This window comes from Leucopleurus acutus (genome assembly GCF_964270905.1).
Source record: "Leucopleurus acutus genome assembly, chromosome: 14".
NCBI lineage: Eukaryota > Metazoa > Chordata > Mammalia > Artiodactyla > Delphinidae > Leucopleurus > Leucopleurus acutus.
The window spans coordinates 19,701,156-19,717,305 of NC_139156.1; the positions used below are offsets into that span (position 1 = coordinate 19,701,156).

Consider the following 16,150-nt stretch of genomic DNA (forward strand, 5'->3'; position numbering starts at 1 on the left):
GTATAACCTTCCAAGACTGAACCAGCAAGAAACAGAAAATATGAACAGACCAATCACAAGTAATGAAATTGAAACTGTGATTAAAAATCTTCCAACAAACAAGGTCCTGGACCAGATAGCTTCACAGGTGAATTCTATCAAACATTCAGAGAAGAGCTAACGCCCATGCTTCTCCAACTCTTCCAAAAAATTGCAGAGGAAGGAACACTCCCAACTCATTCTATGAGGCCACCATCACCCTGATACCATAACCAGACAAAAATACTACAAAAAATGAAAATTACAGACCAATATCTCTGATGAATATGGATAGAAAAATCCTCAACAAAATACTAGCAAACAGAATCCAACAACACATTAAAAGGATCATACACTATGATCAAGGGGGATTTATCCCAGGGATGCAAGGATTCTTCAATATACGCCAATCAATCAATGTGATACACCATATTAACAAATTGAAGAAGAAAAACCATATGATCATCTCAATAGATGCAGAAAAAGCTTTTGACAAAATTCAACACCAATTCATGATTAAAAAAACTCTCCAGAAAGTGGGCATAGAGGAAACCCACCTCAACATAATAAAGGCCGTATATGACAAACTCACAGCAAACATCATTCTCAATGGTGAAAAACTGAAAGCATTTCCTCTAAGATCAGGAACAAGACAAGGATGTCCACTCTCACCACTATTATTCAACATAGTTTTAGAAGTCCTAGCCATGGCAATCAGAGAAGAAAAATAAATAAAAGGAATACAAATTGGAAAAGAAGTAAAACTGTCACTGTTTGCAGATGACATGATGCTATACACAGAGAATCCTAAAGATGCCACCAGAAAACTACTAGAGCTAATCAATGACTTTGGTAAAGTTGCAGGATACAAAATTAATGCACAGAAATCTCTTGCATTCCTATACACTAATGATGAAAAATCTGAAAGAGAAATTAAGGAAACACTCCCATTTACCACTGCAACAAAAAAAATAAAATACCTAGGAATATGGGCTTCCCTGGTGGCGCAGTGGTTGAGAGTCCGCCTGACGATGCAAGAGACACAGGTTGATGCTCTGGTCTGGGAAGATACCACATGCCACAGAGTGGAGAGGCCCATGAGCCACGGCCACTGAGCCTGTGCGTCCAGAGCCTGTGCTCCACAATGGGAGAGGCCATAACATTGAGAGGCCCGTGTACCGAAAAAAAAAACCACCTAGGAATAAACCTACCTATGGAGACAAAAGACCTGTATGCAGAAAACGCTAAGACACTGATGAAAGAAATTAAAGATGATACAAACAGATGGAGAGATATACCATGTTCTTGGATTGGAAGAATCAATATTGTGAAAATGACTATACTACCCAAAGCAATCCACAGATTCAATGCAATCCCTATGAAATTACCAATGGCATTTTTTACAGAACTAGAACAAAAAATCTTAAAGTTTGTATGGAGACATAAAAGACCCCGAATAGCCAAAGCAGTCTTGAGGGAAAAAAACAGAGCTGGAGGAATCAGATTCCCTGACCTCAGACTATACTACAAAGCTACGGTTATCAAGACAATATGGTACTTGAACAAAAACAGAAATAAAGATCAATGGAACAGGATAGAAAGCCCAGAGATAAACCCACGTACCTATGGTCAACCAATCTATGACAAAGGAGGCAAGGATATACAGTGGAGAAAAAGCAGTATCTTCAATAAGTGGTGCTGGGAAAACTGGACAGCTACATGTAAAAGAATGAAATTAGAACACTCTCTAACACCATACACAAAAATAAAGTCAAAATGGATTAGACACCTACATGTAAGACTGGACACCAGAAAACTCTTAGAGGAAAACATAGGAAGAACGCTCTTTGACATAAATCACAGCAAGACCTTTTTTGATCCATCTCCTAGAGTAATGGAAATAAAAACAAAAATAAACAAATTGGACCTAGTGAAACTTAAAAGCTTTTGCAAAGCAAAGGAAACTATAAACAAGATGAAAAGACAACTCTCAGAATGGGAGAAAATAGTTGCAAACGAATCAATGGACAAAGGATTAATCTCCAAAATATACAAATGGCTCATGCAGCTCAATATTAAAAAAACAAACAATGCAATCCAAAAAGAGGCAGAAGATCTAAATAGACATTTCTACAAAGAAGACATACAGATGGCCAAGAAGCACATGAAAACCTGCTCAACATCACTAATCATTAGAGAAATGCAAATCAAAACTACAATGAGGTATCACCTCACAACAGTTACAATGGGCATCATCAGAAAATCTACAAACAACAAATGCTGGAGAGGGTGTGGAGAAAAGGGAACCCTCCTGCACTGTTGGTGGGAATGTAAATTGATACAGTCACTATGGAGAACAGTATGAAGGTTCCTTAAAAAACTAAAAATATAACTACCATATGACCCAGCAATCCCACTACTGGGCATATACTTAGAGAAAACCATAATTCAAAAAGACACATGCACTCCAATGTTCACTGCAGCAGTATTTACAATAGCCAGGTCATGGAAGCAAACTAAATGCCCACTGACAGATGCATGGATAAAGACGATGTGGTATATATATACAATGGAATATTACTCAGCCATAAGAAGGAACGAAATTGGGTCATTTGTAGAGACGTGGATGGATCTAAGACTGTCATACAGAGTGAAGTAAGTCAGAAAAAGAAAAACAAGTATCATATATTAATGCATATATGTGGAACCTAGAAAAATGGTACAGATAAACCGGTTTTCAGGGCAGAAATAGAGACACAGATGTAGAGAACAAACATATGCACACAAAGGGGGGAAGTGGCATGGGGGATGGTGGTGGTGGGATGAATTGGGAGATTGAGATTGACATGTATACACTAATAGGTATAAAATGGATAACTGATAAGAACCTGCTGTATAAAAAAATAAATAAAATTCAAAAAATAAAAAAAAGCATGAACCATGAAAGATAAACATGTAAACTGGACTTCATCAAAATTTAAAAGTTTTGTTTTTCAAAAGACACTGTTAAGAAGATGACAAAGGCAAACCACTGAGGAGAAAACATTTGTAAACCACATATGTAACAAAGAACTTGTATCCAGAATTTACAAAGAACTCTTACAACTCAATAAGAAAACAACTAAATAAAATAAAAAGCAAAAGACACAGACCCTTCACCAAAGAAGATATATCAATGGCAAACAAACACACAATAAGATATTCAAAATCACTAGGAACATGCAAAATAAAACACAGTGAGATACTACGACACACCCACTAGAATGGCTAAAATTTAAAAGACTGACAATACCAAGTGCTATCCAGGATCTGGAGCTACTGGAAGTGCCCTACACTGCTAGTCAGGATGTAAAATGGTACAGCCACTTTGGAGAATGGTTTCGTAGTTTCTTTATAAAGTTATATACACACTTACTATGTGACCCAGAATTCTACTCCTACGTAGGTAAGAAAAATGAAAACATATATCTACAGAAAGACCTGTTCATAAAAGTATGTAGCATCTTTACTTATAATAGCTAGAAACTACACACAACCTAATGTCTATCAACTGGTAAATGAATAAACAAACTGTGGCATATTCATACAATGGACTCAGCAATGTAAAGGACTTAGCTACTGATTCATAGGACAACGTGAATGAATTTCAAACATTATGCTAAGTGAAAGAAGTCAGACACAGAATAGTATATACATGATTCCATTTATATGAAATTCCAGAAATGGCAAAACTGTAGTGACAAAACAGATCAGAAGGTGGAGATAAGAAACTGACTATAGAGGCATGAGGTAATAATATTTTGAGATAAAAAGAAGTTCTGTATCATAATTGTGTTGGGGGTTGCATGACTGTATACACATCTAGTCACTGACTCATACACTAAAAATTGAGGAATTTTATTGTATAGAAATTACACTGCAACAAAACTTTTTTTTTAAGTTATAAACCTCATCCTACAATTGCGGCAATACTCTAATCTACCATAAAGTACTCAGGAATGAGACTAAAACATCAAATCCTTATTCTAGAAGACTAGTAATACAAATTACTAGAAAGTGCATAATTTTAAAACATAAGCGCTTTGGGGAATATCTGTTCTTTCATCTACTTAATTTTTTTTTCATTTCTGGCATATGATTAATCTGCTGTCAGTCAAGAGTATAGACAGTCAAATCTTCATCTTCATAACAGGAAGTCAACAGATAACAAGCAGGGTAAGTTCCTAATTTAGAAATATGAAAGCAAACAGTAGAAGAAACTGTTAAATTACTGTAAGTGGTAGCCTCTAGGAAGCAGAAATTGAATGGGGATAGATGAGGCAGAGGAATGTTATTTTAATTTGTAAGCCATTTAGTATTAACTAACTTTTATCTTAGTGCCAGAAATTAAGACGCATCTAAATACATACTAAAGTTATACAATATTTGTGAAATAATCACTTCTTAGGTAAAAGCAATATTGGGAACTACAGAGAATTTTCAAGATTAAAATGACTGCTCTTAAACAAATTTTCAAAAGTTAAAACAAGGCATTTAAAAAGACAAACCACTAATTACCTAGACTGCTTCATTATTTGATTCTATTACAGAGCAACATTCTAAAAATCTTTAAAAATGGAAAAAATATCAGTGATTTCCTAAATCACTGGACTTCCAAATTGTAATTCAGTATTTCAGGAAGGAGTCAGGCATGAAATAAACATTCAGTAGATATTTGTTGAAGGGAAAAAAACCCCAAATGGTACCATAATTAATAGCACTACTCATAATAGAAAGCCCATAGATCCCAATTTTCATTGTTACTATACTCCATTCCTCACTATAGTACTAGAAGCAGACACAGATGTTATACATATATCTATTTCAAAGAATCCTCCTGTCTAAGGGAAATATATCACATAGAAAAGTGATTCTCAAAGGGAGTAAGGGAGGAGAGGTTGGCAGGATAGCTGAATTTTCCTTGTTCTGGTTGCTGCAGGAGAGTGGAGGTGCCTTCTTCCAACTGACTACACTCCCTACTCCTTATTGGTTTATTTAAAGTTTTAAAGGAATCATTGCTGTGGTGATCATTTTGTAATGAATAGAAATAACAAATCACTATGTTGTACACTGGGAACTAACATAGTGTTGTTGGTCAGTTATACTTCAAAAACAATCAAACTCATAGAAAAAGAGATCAGATTTGTGGTTATCAGAGGCCGGGGGTGACGGGAGGGGTAATTGGATGAAAGCAGTCAAAATGTTTAAATTTCCAGTTATCAGATAAATAAGTACCAGGGATGTAATGTACAACATGATTAATATATTAACACTGCTGTTTGTAATACATGAAAGTTGTTAAGACAGTAAATACTAAAAATTCTCATCACAAGGAAAAAAATTTTTTTCTTTTTCTTTTATTTTGTATCTGTATGAGATGATAGATGTTCCCTAAACTTATTGTGATAATAACTTCATGATGTATGTAAGTCATTATGCTATACACCTTAAATTTATATAGCGCTGTATGTCAATTATATCTCAAAAAAACTGGAAGAAAAAAATAAAGGAAACATTGCTTAATATTCATTCATTCATTCTACCTTTAGTTTGTTTTAGCATTTGTCATATGTTCATTATCTTACTGCAATAAATAAGACAGGCAATCTTTTTTTGAGTTTTATTGATACATACTATAAAATTCACCCATTTTAAATGTACAATCCAATGAGCTTTTGTAAATTTACGTATTTGTGTAAGCATTACCACATTCCACTTTTAGAACACTTCTATCACCCCAAAAGTCCCCTCATGTCCATTTTCAGTCAATCTGCACTCCGACCCCTCACCCACCGCTCATCTGCTTTCTATCTCTATAGTTTTGCCTTATAAATATAAATTTCATATAATGGAATTATGCAATACGTACTCTTATGTATCTGACTTTGTTTACATAAGTTTTTTGTGGTTCATCCATTTTGTCATATGTATGAGTATTTTTTCTTTTTCATTGCTGGGTAGTATTCCATTGTACAATATACTATATTTTGTTTATCCATTCACTAGCTGATGGACATTTCAATTGCTTCCAGCTTTTGGTGATTACGAATAATGCCATGACCATGCATGTTCAAGTCTTCCTGTGGACTCCTGTAGAATAAGAGACCTTCATCTTACAGGACAGTGCCTCACACTTGTTACACTTTACCAGTAAAATGATTTTTCACATTTGTGGCCAACAGTATGAAGCACATACTGATACTTAATAAATTAATATTAAATTCCTACTGATACTTAAAATGTTTGTTAAAAGAATAAAAGAAACATGTTACTCAGCTATTTCTGATAATATGGGTCTTAACTTCAAATGTTAAAACAAAACAAAACAAAAACAACTTTGTCTCCAATGAGTTTACCTGCTACAAATAACCTGATGATGAGAATAAAGATATGAAACATCCCTAGATCAGTTTTGTACAAAACAATCAATTAAGCCTAAGTTTCTCGAAAAGTCTTCTCAAAACTATACCACCATTTCATTAAAAAGTACCTTCAGCGCTTCCCTGGTGGCGCAGTGGTTGAGAATCTGCCTGCTAATACAGGGGACACGGGTTTGAGCCCTGGTCTGGGAGGATCGCACATGCCACGGAGCAACTAGGCCCGTGAGCCACAACTACTGAGCCTGTGCGTCTGGAGCCTGTGGTCCACAAAAAGAGAGGCCGCGATAGTGAGAGGCCCGCGCACCGCAATGAAGAGTGGCCCCCGCTTGCCACAACTAGAGGAAGCCCTCGCACAGAAACAAAGACCCAACAGAACAAAAATAAATAAATTAATTAATAAACTCCTACTCCCAACATCTTCTTTAAAAAAAAAAGTACCTTCAGGTCTACATAATCATGCTCAAAGTATTCAGCCATTCATTTACTTAGTAAGGATTTATTGAGTGCCTACACTGCGAATATAAGTACTCTAAAATGTCGAAGTCTCTTCCCTCATGTGGCTCACATTCCATCATCCAATTTTTGCAAAAAGTAAAAATAACAAAAATAGCAAAAAATAACGCAGAACTTACTAAGAAAATTGCAACTATATACCATACACTATGGCACTATATTCTTACAATGTTAGATAACCACCATGTAATTCTTTTAAACTAATTTCTACATAAGCATGTTTAAATTTTATACAAATAAATCGTTTTGTTTCTTTAAACAGTCAGTGGATTAAATATGGTGTTTGCGATAAATTCCATTAAAATATTAGACTCTGAGCTTTTGGTAACCTGCCCCCACCCAGCAATAAACAATGATTCTATACAAAAATGAGATTCAAATACTTCTTTTTGACTAATAGTGCTATTTCCAGGAATGTAACCTGCCTTCCAAAGGACAACTGATTGGGTAACATGTTAAAATGATAAAAGTAAGTATACCAAACCTTAAGAGCCAGGCCTAGAAATCTAAATTTTAAATTGTAACTCATGTGCATTTACTGTTACCAACAAAGACTACAAAAAACCATCCAACAGACTAAGTATTAATGACAATACATTATCCAGAGTTTTTGTGGAGACTAAAGATCACTTTTGTTCTGTTGTTCCTATAGAGGATATATACTATCACACAGGACTATGGTGATCGAAATTAAAAACCTGAAAATTTACTTCTAATACCAAGGCAAACTTACCACATTTTACTCTCAAGTCTCTTTTATTACATGAGAGGAAAGGTTCTTTATAGTTCCTCAAAAAGAATCCTAAATTGCCCCGTCTAATTAATCAAAATAAGAGTAAAGGAAAATCAGTTGCTTTATCAAAATATATGACTGACTAAAGACTAAAATTATATTCTTCTATAATTTAAAAATGCTTGTTTCAAATGGCTTCAAAGCTCTTGTCATGTGGCCTCCACAAATGGTATTTACATAGTGTTCTCAAAAGACTAGCAAAAATATTTCCCATGATAAACAAAGACAAGGAAATAAATACCACATGGAAACCCTTTTATCCAATGTCATAAAACTAAATAAAAATAAAATCCATAACACTTTCCCCTGAAATGTATGCAGTAACATTAATAACAAAATTATCTACTAAACCAAATATTTTCTCTTATAAGAAATTCATTACTTAAAACATAAGGAATTTCTCTCTAATACTATGTTGTGGAATCCCTATGTCTCCTTGAATGCACATTAAATTTAATCAATGAACAAGTTTATATTGTGAATCTATAGCATTTCCATAATAACCTTTTTCTATAAATTTTAGCTATTTACTCTCTGTACCATCATCCAACATAAATAAAAATGGCCCTGTCTATAACATCTTGCTGATTTGTATTATTTATCATTTTTACTATATACACTATCTTTCCAAATATACCACAAGCTCCTCTATGGTAGGGAAGCATGTACTGCAATAGTTCTATATATATAGTGTAAGTTCAATAAATTTGATTACAAATTATTTTAAGAGAGCAGTTTCAATAGCTAGCAAATAAGGAAGAAAATTGCAAAGGGTAAAAAAGAACTCTGGTGATAAGGCATTAAAACAGCAGGTGCAGACCACACGTTTCAGGCATTTCCTAGAGCAGAAAAGGAGAACAGTAAAACACATAAATTTCAGGTTATAGTCACTGAGTCTTAGTTTTTAAGTAGATTATTACTAAGGACTGTTTGCTGATTCCAGAGAAACAAATTGCAGGGATTTCTCTCATCTTCTAGTTGTACTGTGCATACCAGTCCATTTTCCTTATCAAAAAAATAAATAAATTCCACTTCACCTCACAGAAATGTTCTGAAATTCAAAAGAAATAATAATGTATGTTAAAGGGCTTTGCACACAAGTAGCAAATTAAATGCAAGGTGTTATTGAAGATGGATTCTACCCTTTGATCCAACAATTCTAATTCTTCATGTTTATCCTAAGGATCTAAGTGGACAAATGCACAAAAGTATTTGTACAAAGATGTTCACAGTAGCCCTGCATGGCATGAAAAAGTAATGTAAAATTAACATTTTAAATGTCATTAACAGGGACTTCCCTGATGGTCCAGTGGTTAAGAATCTGCTCTCCAATGCAGGGAACAGGGATTCGATCCCTAGTCGGGGAACTAAGATCCCACATGCCACAGGGCAACCAAGCCTGCGTGCCACAACTACTGAGCCTGCACGCTCTGGAGCCCACGGGCCACAACTAGAGAGAAGCCTGTGTGCCGCAACAAAGAGTGCGTCCACCACAACGAAAGAGCCCGCGTGCCACAACTAAGACCCAGTGCAGCCAAATAAATAAATAATTTTAAAAACGTCATTAACAGATGGTTGGCTTAACAAATTCTGGTACTCACATGAAGTAGAATATCATGCTGTAATTAAAAATGACTTAACAGACGTGCATGAACTTGAAAAAATATTCAGGATAAGTGAAAGCAGGATTGCAAAGGTTCACAACCCTGAGATGCCTTCTTTCATCTTTCAAATTTGATCAGGTCCTCTATTATGGCCTTCACAGGATCCTCTATTTTTCTCTATTAAGCTCATCATAGTTTGAAATAATGTATTTATATGTTTACTTGAGAACATGTGTTAGATGATAATGAAGACTGTATACATATGTATACACACACACACACACACACACACACACACACACACACACGGGGAAGAAAAATCTGCCAGTGTTTTAAAATGTCAGAAGCCAAAATGAAAATGAAAACAATCTAAAAAAAATATGCATACTTAAATTACATTAGCACTATTGAACAGAAATGAGATCTGGATACATATTTTGTCAAACCACACCACAAAACCTCTTTGATTAGATTAGTACTGGGGAAACTGTCTTCACTTAAGAAATGACAAAGAATCATGCTACAATATATCCAAAAGGAGGCAATGCTGTTTAATTTGTAAGGAACAAAATAGAAGAGAAAGCTTTCTTCAGGTTAACATTCCTGCCTGGTTAGAATTATGCATATACTGCTTAAAATCTGGCCTGATATTAAACTTAACCATCACTTATAGCTATAAGCCTTGGACAAAAATCCTTTAAGCATCTCTAGGCCACATGAGCTTTAACCATAAAATATATGATAATATCTTACCTTCATAAAGCAGAGAGCTGTACCAGATGAAATCCTGAATTCCCTTTCTATGATTTGTGACCTATATTACAGTATCACATAAATATTCTGGCGAAAGGCCTCTCATCAAATAGGAACAGAAGGAGTTGTCCTACCAACTTACAAGCCATGATCATGCAAGTCTCCTTCAAATGATACTTCCACAGGGGGATATATTCTTAAGAAATCCAACAACAGCAAACTTATGCTTCAATGAAGCATTTAATGGAAAATCTGAGTTTGTTGAGGTATATAAATAATTCTTGAGAATTTTTCGTTTAAACTTGGTTTTAGTGAAAGACAAAATATCACAGAACACATCAGATCACATCACTCAACATTTGGAAAGTACTTGAAGAACACTAATATCATTAAGAGTTTAACTGCTACTAATTTCCACTTTTGTCCTGAAACTTTGGGAGTTCTCTACTGGACAAAGACTCAGCAACTAGTTATTTAATATAGAAAAATTGAAAAATACAGACTAATAAGAAATTTCACAAAAATAAAAATAAGGCTTCATTCTATTATTCTGTGAACAAATAAGTACATGTTTAAGAATAAAAACCGAAGATATGTCTCAAATTACTTCCACTAGGGGGGAAAAAAAAAACCTCTACAACTATACTAGAAAAAGAATTCACCTCGCTCCTGCAAAACAAAACAAAAAAACCCCTAATAATCCATGAAGAAGACCGACAAAAAGGATATAAAGCTGAAAATATATCATCATTCCCTCTAAAATAAGACTAAAACATTTCATCATTCTGTAGTTTAAGAAAAGTTAAACTAAAGCCTTACAAGCAAAAGGAAAGTTGTTTTGTTTTGTTTTTTATGTCGTCAATCTTAGCACATAGTACTGAAATACTGCAGCTGAAAAAAGTAAGACATTTTTCATCAACTTTAACTTCAACTGTAAATTGGTATAGGTATACCTCGGAGACATCATGGGTTTGGTTCCAGACCACTGCAATAAAGCGAATCTCTAAATAAAGTGAGTCATACAAATTTTTTGGTTTCTCAGTGCACATAAAAGTTATGTTTACATTATACTACAGTCTTTTTTTTTTTTTTTTTGGCTGCATTGGGTCTTAGTTGCCGCACACCAGATCTTTGTTGAGGTATGCGAGATCTATTGTTTCAGCACGCAGGCTTCTCTCTAGTTGTGACATGCTGTTTTTTTTTTTTTTCTCTCTCTCTAGTTGTGGCGCTCCGGCTCCAGGGTGCGTGGGCTCTGTAGTTTGCAGCATGCAGGCTCTCTAGTGGAAGCGTGTGAGCTCAGTAGTTGTGGAACGCGGGCTTAGTTGCCCCACGGCATGTGGGATCTTAGTTCCCCAACCAGGGATCAAACCCGTATCCCCTGCATTGGAAGGCGGATTCTTTACCACTGGACCACCAGGGAAGTCCCTACTATAGTCTATTAAATGTGCAATAGTATTATGTCTAAAAAAAAAAAGTACATACCTCAATTCAAAAAACATTTTATTGTTAAGAAATGCTTACCATCACTTGACAATGCAGGGTTGCCACAAACCTTCAATTGTAAAAAACACAATGTCTGTGACGCACAATAGAGGGAAGTGCAAGAAAATGAGGTATGCCTGTACTTACTACTTTGTAGATCACCTTAAAATAATACAATTACTATATGCATGTTACAAGCTCATACGAATATTTACTGCCAATGTTTGACAGACTTATGGTTCTTTGCATATATGCGTTCTGATATCACTGAATTCTCATGACACAGGATGACAATAGTAGTCTTTAAAATTAATTGTAGCATTCTGTAGTCTACTATAACATACTTGTTTAAAAGAACTGGCAATCTGAAGATTTTTATTCTTCAAATACTATATATTGTTTTCCTTTCCAGATGTATTATCATTAATATCCTTCAGAACACAAAGTAATCAGAGTTTGCCAAAGCAGGAGTTGCACATTCTTCCATTATTTCTACTTACAGAGTCTAATATAATACTTGGCACAAAAGAAAAACTCAGTTCCAATTTAGGACAGTCTACTTGGAGTTTGAAAACCTTCCATTCTTCAAAAACATCTACTGTGTACAGAGCACTGTGATGGGTACTGGGGATAAATCTTTAAGCAGAAGAGATTCAATCCTTGCCTTCATGGAGTTTTTAGTCCAATAAATGAGACATGAATTTATCAATCAGATAACTGTATTTCTACAGACTGTGATAAACAGTGAAGGAAAAGTAGGGATGCCATGAGGTATGTGAATACCTGCTCTAGTTTGGCAGATGCGGAAAAGGCTTCCCTGAAGAAGTTATTATTGAGCTGAAGTAAGAGTGTAATTAGATAGAGATAACATGGGGAAGAAAAATGATTCTCAGAAGAGAACAGAGTATGTGCAAAGACCCTGAGGTAGGAGGAAACATGGTATATTGAAGCAATTGAAGGAAGGCTAGCCAATATAATTCATCAGAATTGTATTTGGGACAAGAGTGGTTGCAAGGATACCAGTTAGGAGGTCGCGACAGCTGTCCAGGTGAGGAGTGATAGTATCTTGGATTAGGAGTGTAGCAACGAAGCTAAGAGAAAAGGCAGGTTCAAGAGATATTTAGGAGGAAATCAATGTTACGCTAAAGCCATATAGAGTAGTGTCAGTAGAGTTTTAAAGATGACAGATCTTAATATTTTTCAGTTGTGAGACCAAACAGTAAAGAAGCTGGGAATTTGAACTTATCTTATACTACTCAATAAGCCAGATAGCAATTGCAGCCAGTTCTCTAATAGCAGTAACATCTTAGCAAGGGTGATTTTTGGAAGTGTGCCAGAAGGCCATGAACCAAGACTAAAGTCAACCATGAATTTAAAAAATAATTATGTATTACAGATCCCACCTCCTAATTGGTAAAGGATTCCAAATGATAAAATTACTGGGATTTTCAAGGTACATGCTTTTAAACTCACATTACATCACGCATTTTCTCTCCTTTTTACTTCTACGAAAGTAAGGTTTCAAGGCTTGGGAGAAAGGAGGAATAGGAATTTATAATATTATGAGCCAACTCTCAGCATAAATTTATAAAGTAGCATTTTATATCAGGAATATCATATTATATCTGAGAATATTAGGGGGAAAAAGTCAACCAACATTATATCTTAAGGATGCTACAATGTCAGGGAACAAATGTCACTTTATGACATACAAGAGATCAATGTTCAAGACGCATAAGAACAGCAACTTCCATATAGGTAGCTTTTTGATAAGGAAAATAAGACGCATATACTCATCAACTCTATTCCTTTCCTTGTTTCAGATGACTAATAAATGAAAATTTTTACAAGTTTTCTTTCTCTCTGCTTTATGCAACCAGTATAATAAAATCTTTATTAAATCCAGTAATAGATTTAAAGTTAACAGGGAGTCTACAGTGCTCCCTTACAAATGAAACAACAACACTATCTCCCAAGTACCCCAGTATTAGAATTTGATCCCTGGTTCCCTACTCCATGAAGCAGAAATCTTAAATGGTAAGGAGAAATAATTTCTAGTGTTCCACTTTAACATACTAGTTCTCATCTAAAGGCCCCACCCTAAATCCCACACATGGGTGGACCTTGAGATAACATATCCTAAAATCTCTTTTTCTTTCTCTCTCTCTTCTTCTTTCTTTCTTACTATTTATATTCCCATGAAAAATTACTTTACTTAGTCTTAGGTGGTCCAACTGTACATGTAATTATTTTCCCTTGGGTACTAAGAACAACATGGCATACTTTTAGTGTTACAAATTTTCTGACATGCTGTGCGAAAATACACAGTAATTAGCAATGTGGTCCCACACACAATAGTAGAACACTAGCATGAAAGAGAAACATCACTTAGTCAAAACCCCAAGCTAAGCAAAGTATAAGTCAACAGATGACAAAGACATTAATGACCTGTAACATAACTGGTAAAATCTAGAAATACACATCTTATTCATACCTCTATAATCCTTGAGTTGTTAGTAAAAATGTCACATTTGCAATGATGGGGTGGTGTACTGAATAACCAATATAGTAACTGATCTCTAAAACTGGCAATAAATCAGTGTCACAGAACTTCAGGGGAAGGTGGGACCTTGGTGAGTATGTAGTTCATCCCTCAACTTACTATGACGACAGTAAGGGACAGAGAAAAAATGTAATGAGATCATATACTTGATTTCTAGAAAGTAGGAAACAATAAATACTTGCAGCATGGCAGAATCCACGTTTGGTTTCCTACCTGGTATTTCTCCCATGTCTCGAAGTTAAAAAAAAATTTTTTTTTTAATCTACACATGGATTGGAAAACTTATAAATTCCTGAATACAGGTTTTAATTGATGATACCTTAACCAGAGAAACTGTGAGGGGCAAGAAAATTTATGTGTGCTTTTTGTTTAATGCTGCATATCATACTATGTATTTTCATCCCAAACCTACCACACCACAACAAACCCTCTAGATCCACACATAAACATAAATACAGCATATTACACTTATGGCTAATTATTGTTATAATTTTAAAAATTGTTTAAAATACACAGAATAGTCTTAATGAAGAAAAGAAGCCATAAAGGAAACACAGCTTTAAAGATAAGTCAAAGAAAGAAGAGTGAATCCTAGTGATGTGCCTCAGTAATCCAGAGTGGGACGATCCAACATTCTGAGCTCTGTTATATACAGGAACCTCAGGTTTTCTGCATCAATGAGTTAGAGCCCCTACTCCTGCTCCCTCCCCAATCCACCTCCCCAAGTGTTACTCAATTTCCTGTCTGGAGCTCTCCAAAGTCTTCAGGCAAACTTAGTTACCCAGAGATTGTTCTGTGTCCCTCCAAAATGAATGCTTACATTCTCTAGACCAAACTTTGGGAAAAAAGATCTCATTTAATTCCTTTTATCAATGGAAAAGGCAAGCATCTGTTGATTTTGACTTTCTTTTAAGATTGGACTTTTGAAAACTTCATATGAGATGAATCTTTAGAATTCACTGACCCTCTAGAACAAAAACACTGAAGAGACAGCCAGACACTACCAAAATTTTTCAAAAAAATATAAGTCAACATGTCTGAGTACAGCCAAGTAAGCATTTTCTAAGTTTCTGTTTGATTGAAGAATAAGCACCTTCTTTCTTTTTTTTTTTTTTTTTGCTTTAAAAGTTCCCAATTCAATCTTATCATCCTTAAACAAAAAAAAAATAGACTGTGCCCACTAACTTCCTATTCTACCTAAATATTTTTATTCCTTTGACAAAACCCTTGATTTTGTTTTATATCCTGCCTGAGCTATTTCTGATTTTTAAAAATTTTTGGATCGTCCAAGTTTAAAGCTGGCCCGAGATTGCATTTAGCATGGGGCTGCATGCATGGACACATGCTGCCAGGTCTCTGAACTTACTATCGCTGTCAGTCACAGACATCTCCACTTAATAATCCCCAGCAAGAACGTCTTTGGTTGTCTTTCCAGATTCTATTTCTTCCCTTCTACACAAAGGTAGGTTATGATTCCGAGACTTCATTATTTTAAAAGGGCCAAATCCCGAGGGGCGGTGGGAAGGGCTGTTTCCATTTGGCTGTTCAGTGTTGCTCTAGACTTGGTATTAGAGAACTGAGGTCAGTTGGGCCAGCACTTCTGCCTGAGTATGTGCTCCCTCCCTCCAACTGCCCTTTTTAAACCTCCCCAGCTTGCTACCTGTTGGCAGTGCTGGTGTTGCTGCTCCCGCTGCTGTGTTTCTGTGCCCGGCTCAACCTCCGTGGGGGCTTTGAATGCTGCAGCCGGGGGCTCGGCATGGAGGGGAACGCTGAGGCGTAGCCATGTTCACACTCTAAAGAAACGGCAAGAAAAAAAGATATGATAAGAGGAATATACCCAAATTCATGGATCTACAGATCTCAAGTCCTTGCAGTAACAGGTTGCTGAAAACAAGAGAAGAAAAAGAGATAAATTTTTTCCACTCTTTCTGGTTGGAAGATAAAATTCCCAGTCCTTGCCTGGTCATCAATCCTGTGACATATACAGACCCAACTCACCCCAGGA

General features: G+C 35.5%; 1 protein-coding gene across 3 annotated transcripts in view; it reads right to left on the minus strand.

Annotated features, from left to right (window-relative positions):
* MXI1 (MAX interactor 1, dimerization protein) overlaps positions 1-16,150 on the minus strand; it is a gene marked incomplete at its 5' end in the record, with an annotated part of 99,426 nt that overhangs the window by 65,136 nt on the left and 18,140 nt on the right. For all 3 annotated transcript variants that reach the window (XM_082854197.1, XM_082854199.1, XM_082854198.1), the window contains one exon: positions 15,806-15,938. In XM_082854197.1, the coding sequence (XP_082710323.1) occupies positions 15,806-15,938 (133 nt within the window). The remainder of the gene's footprint in view (positions 1-15,805; positions 15,939-16,150) is intronic.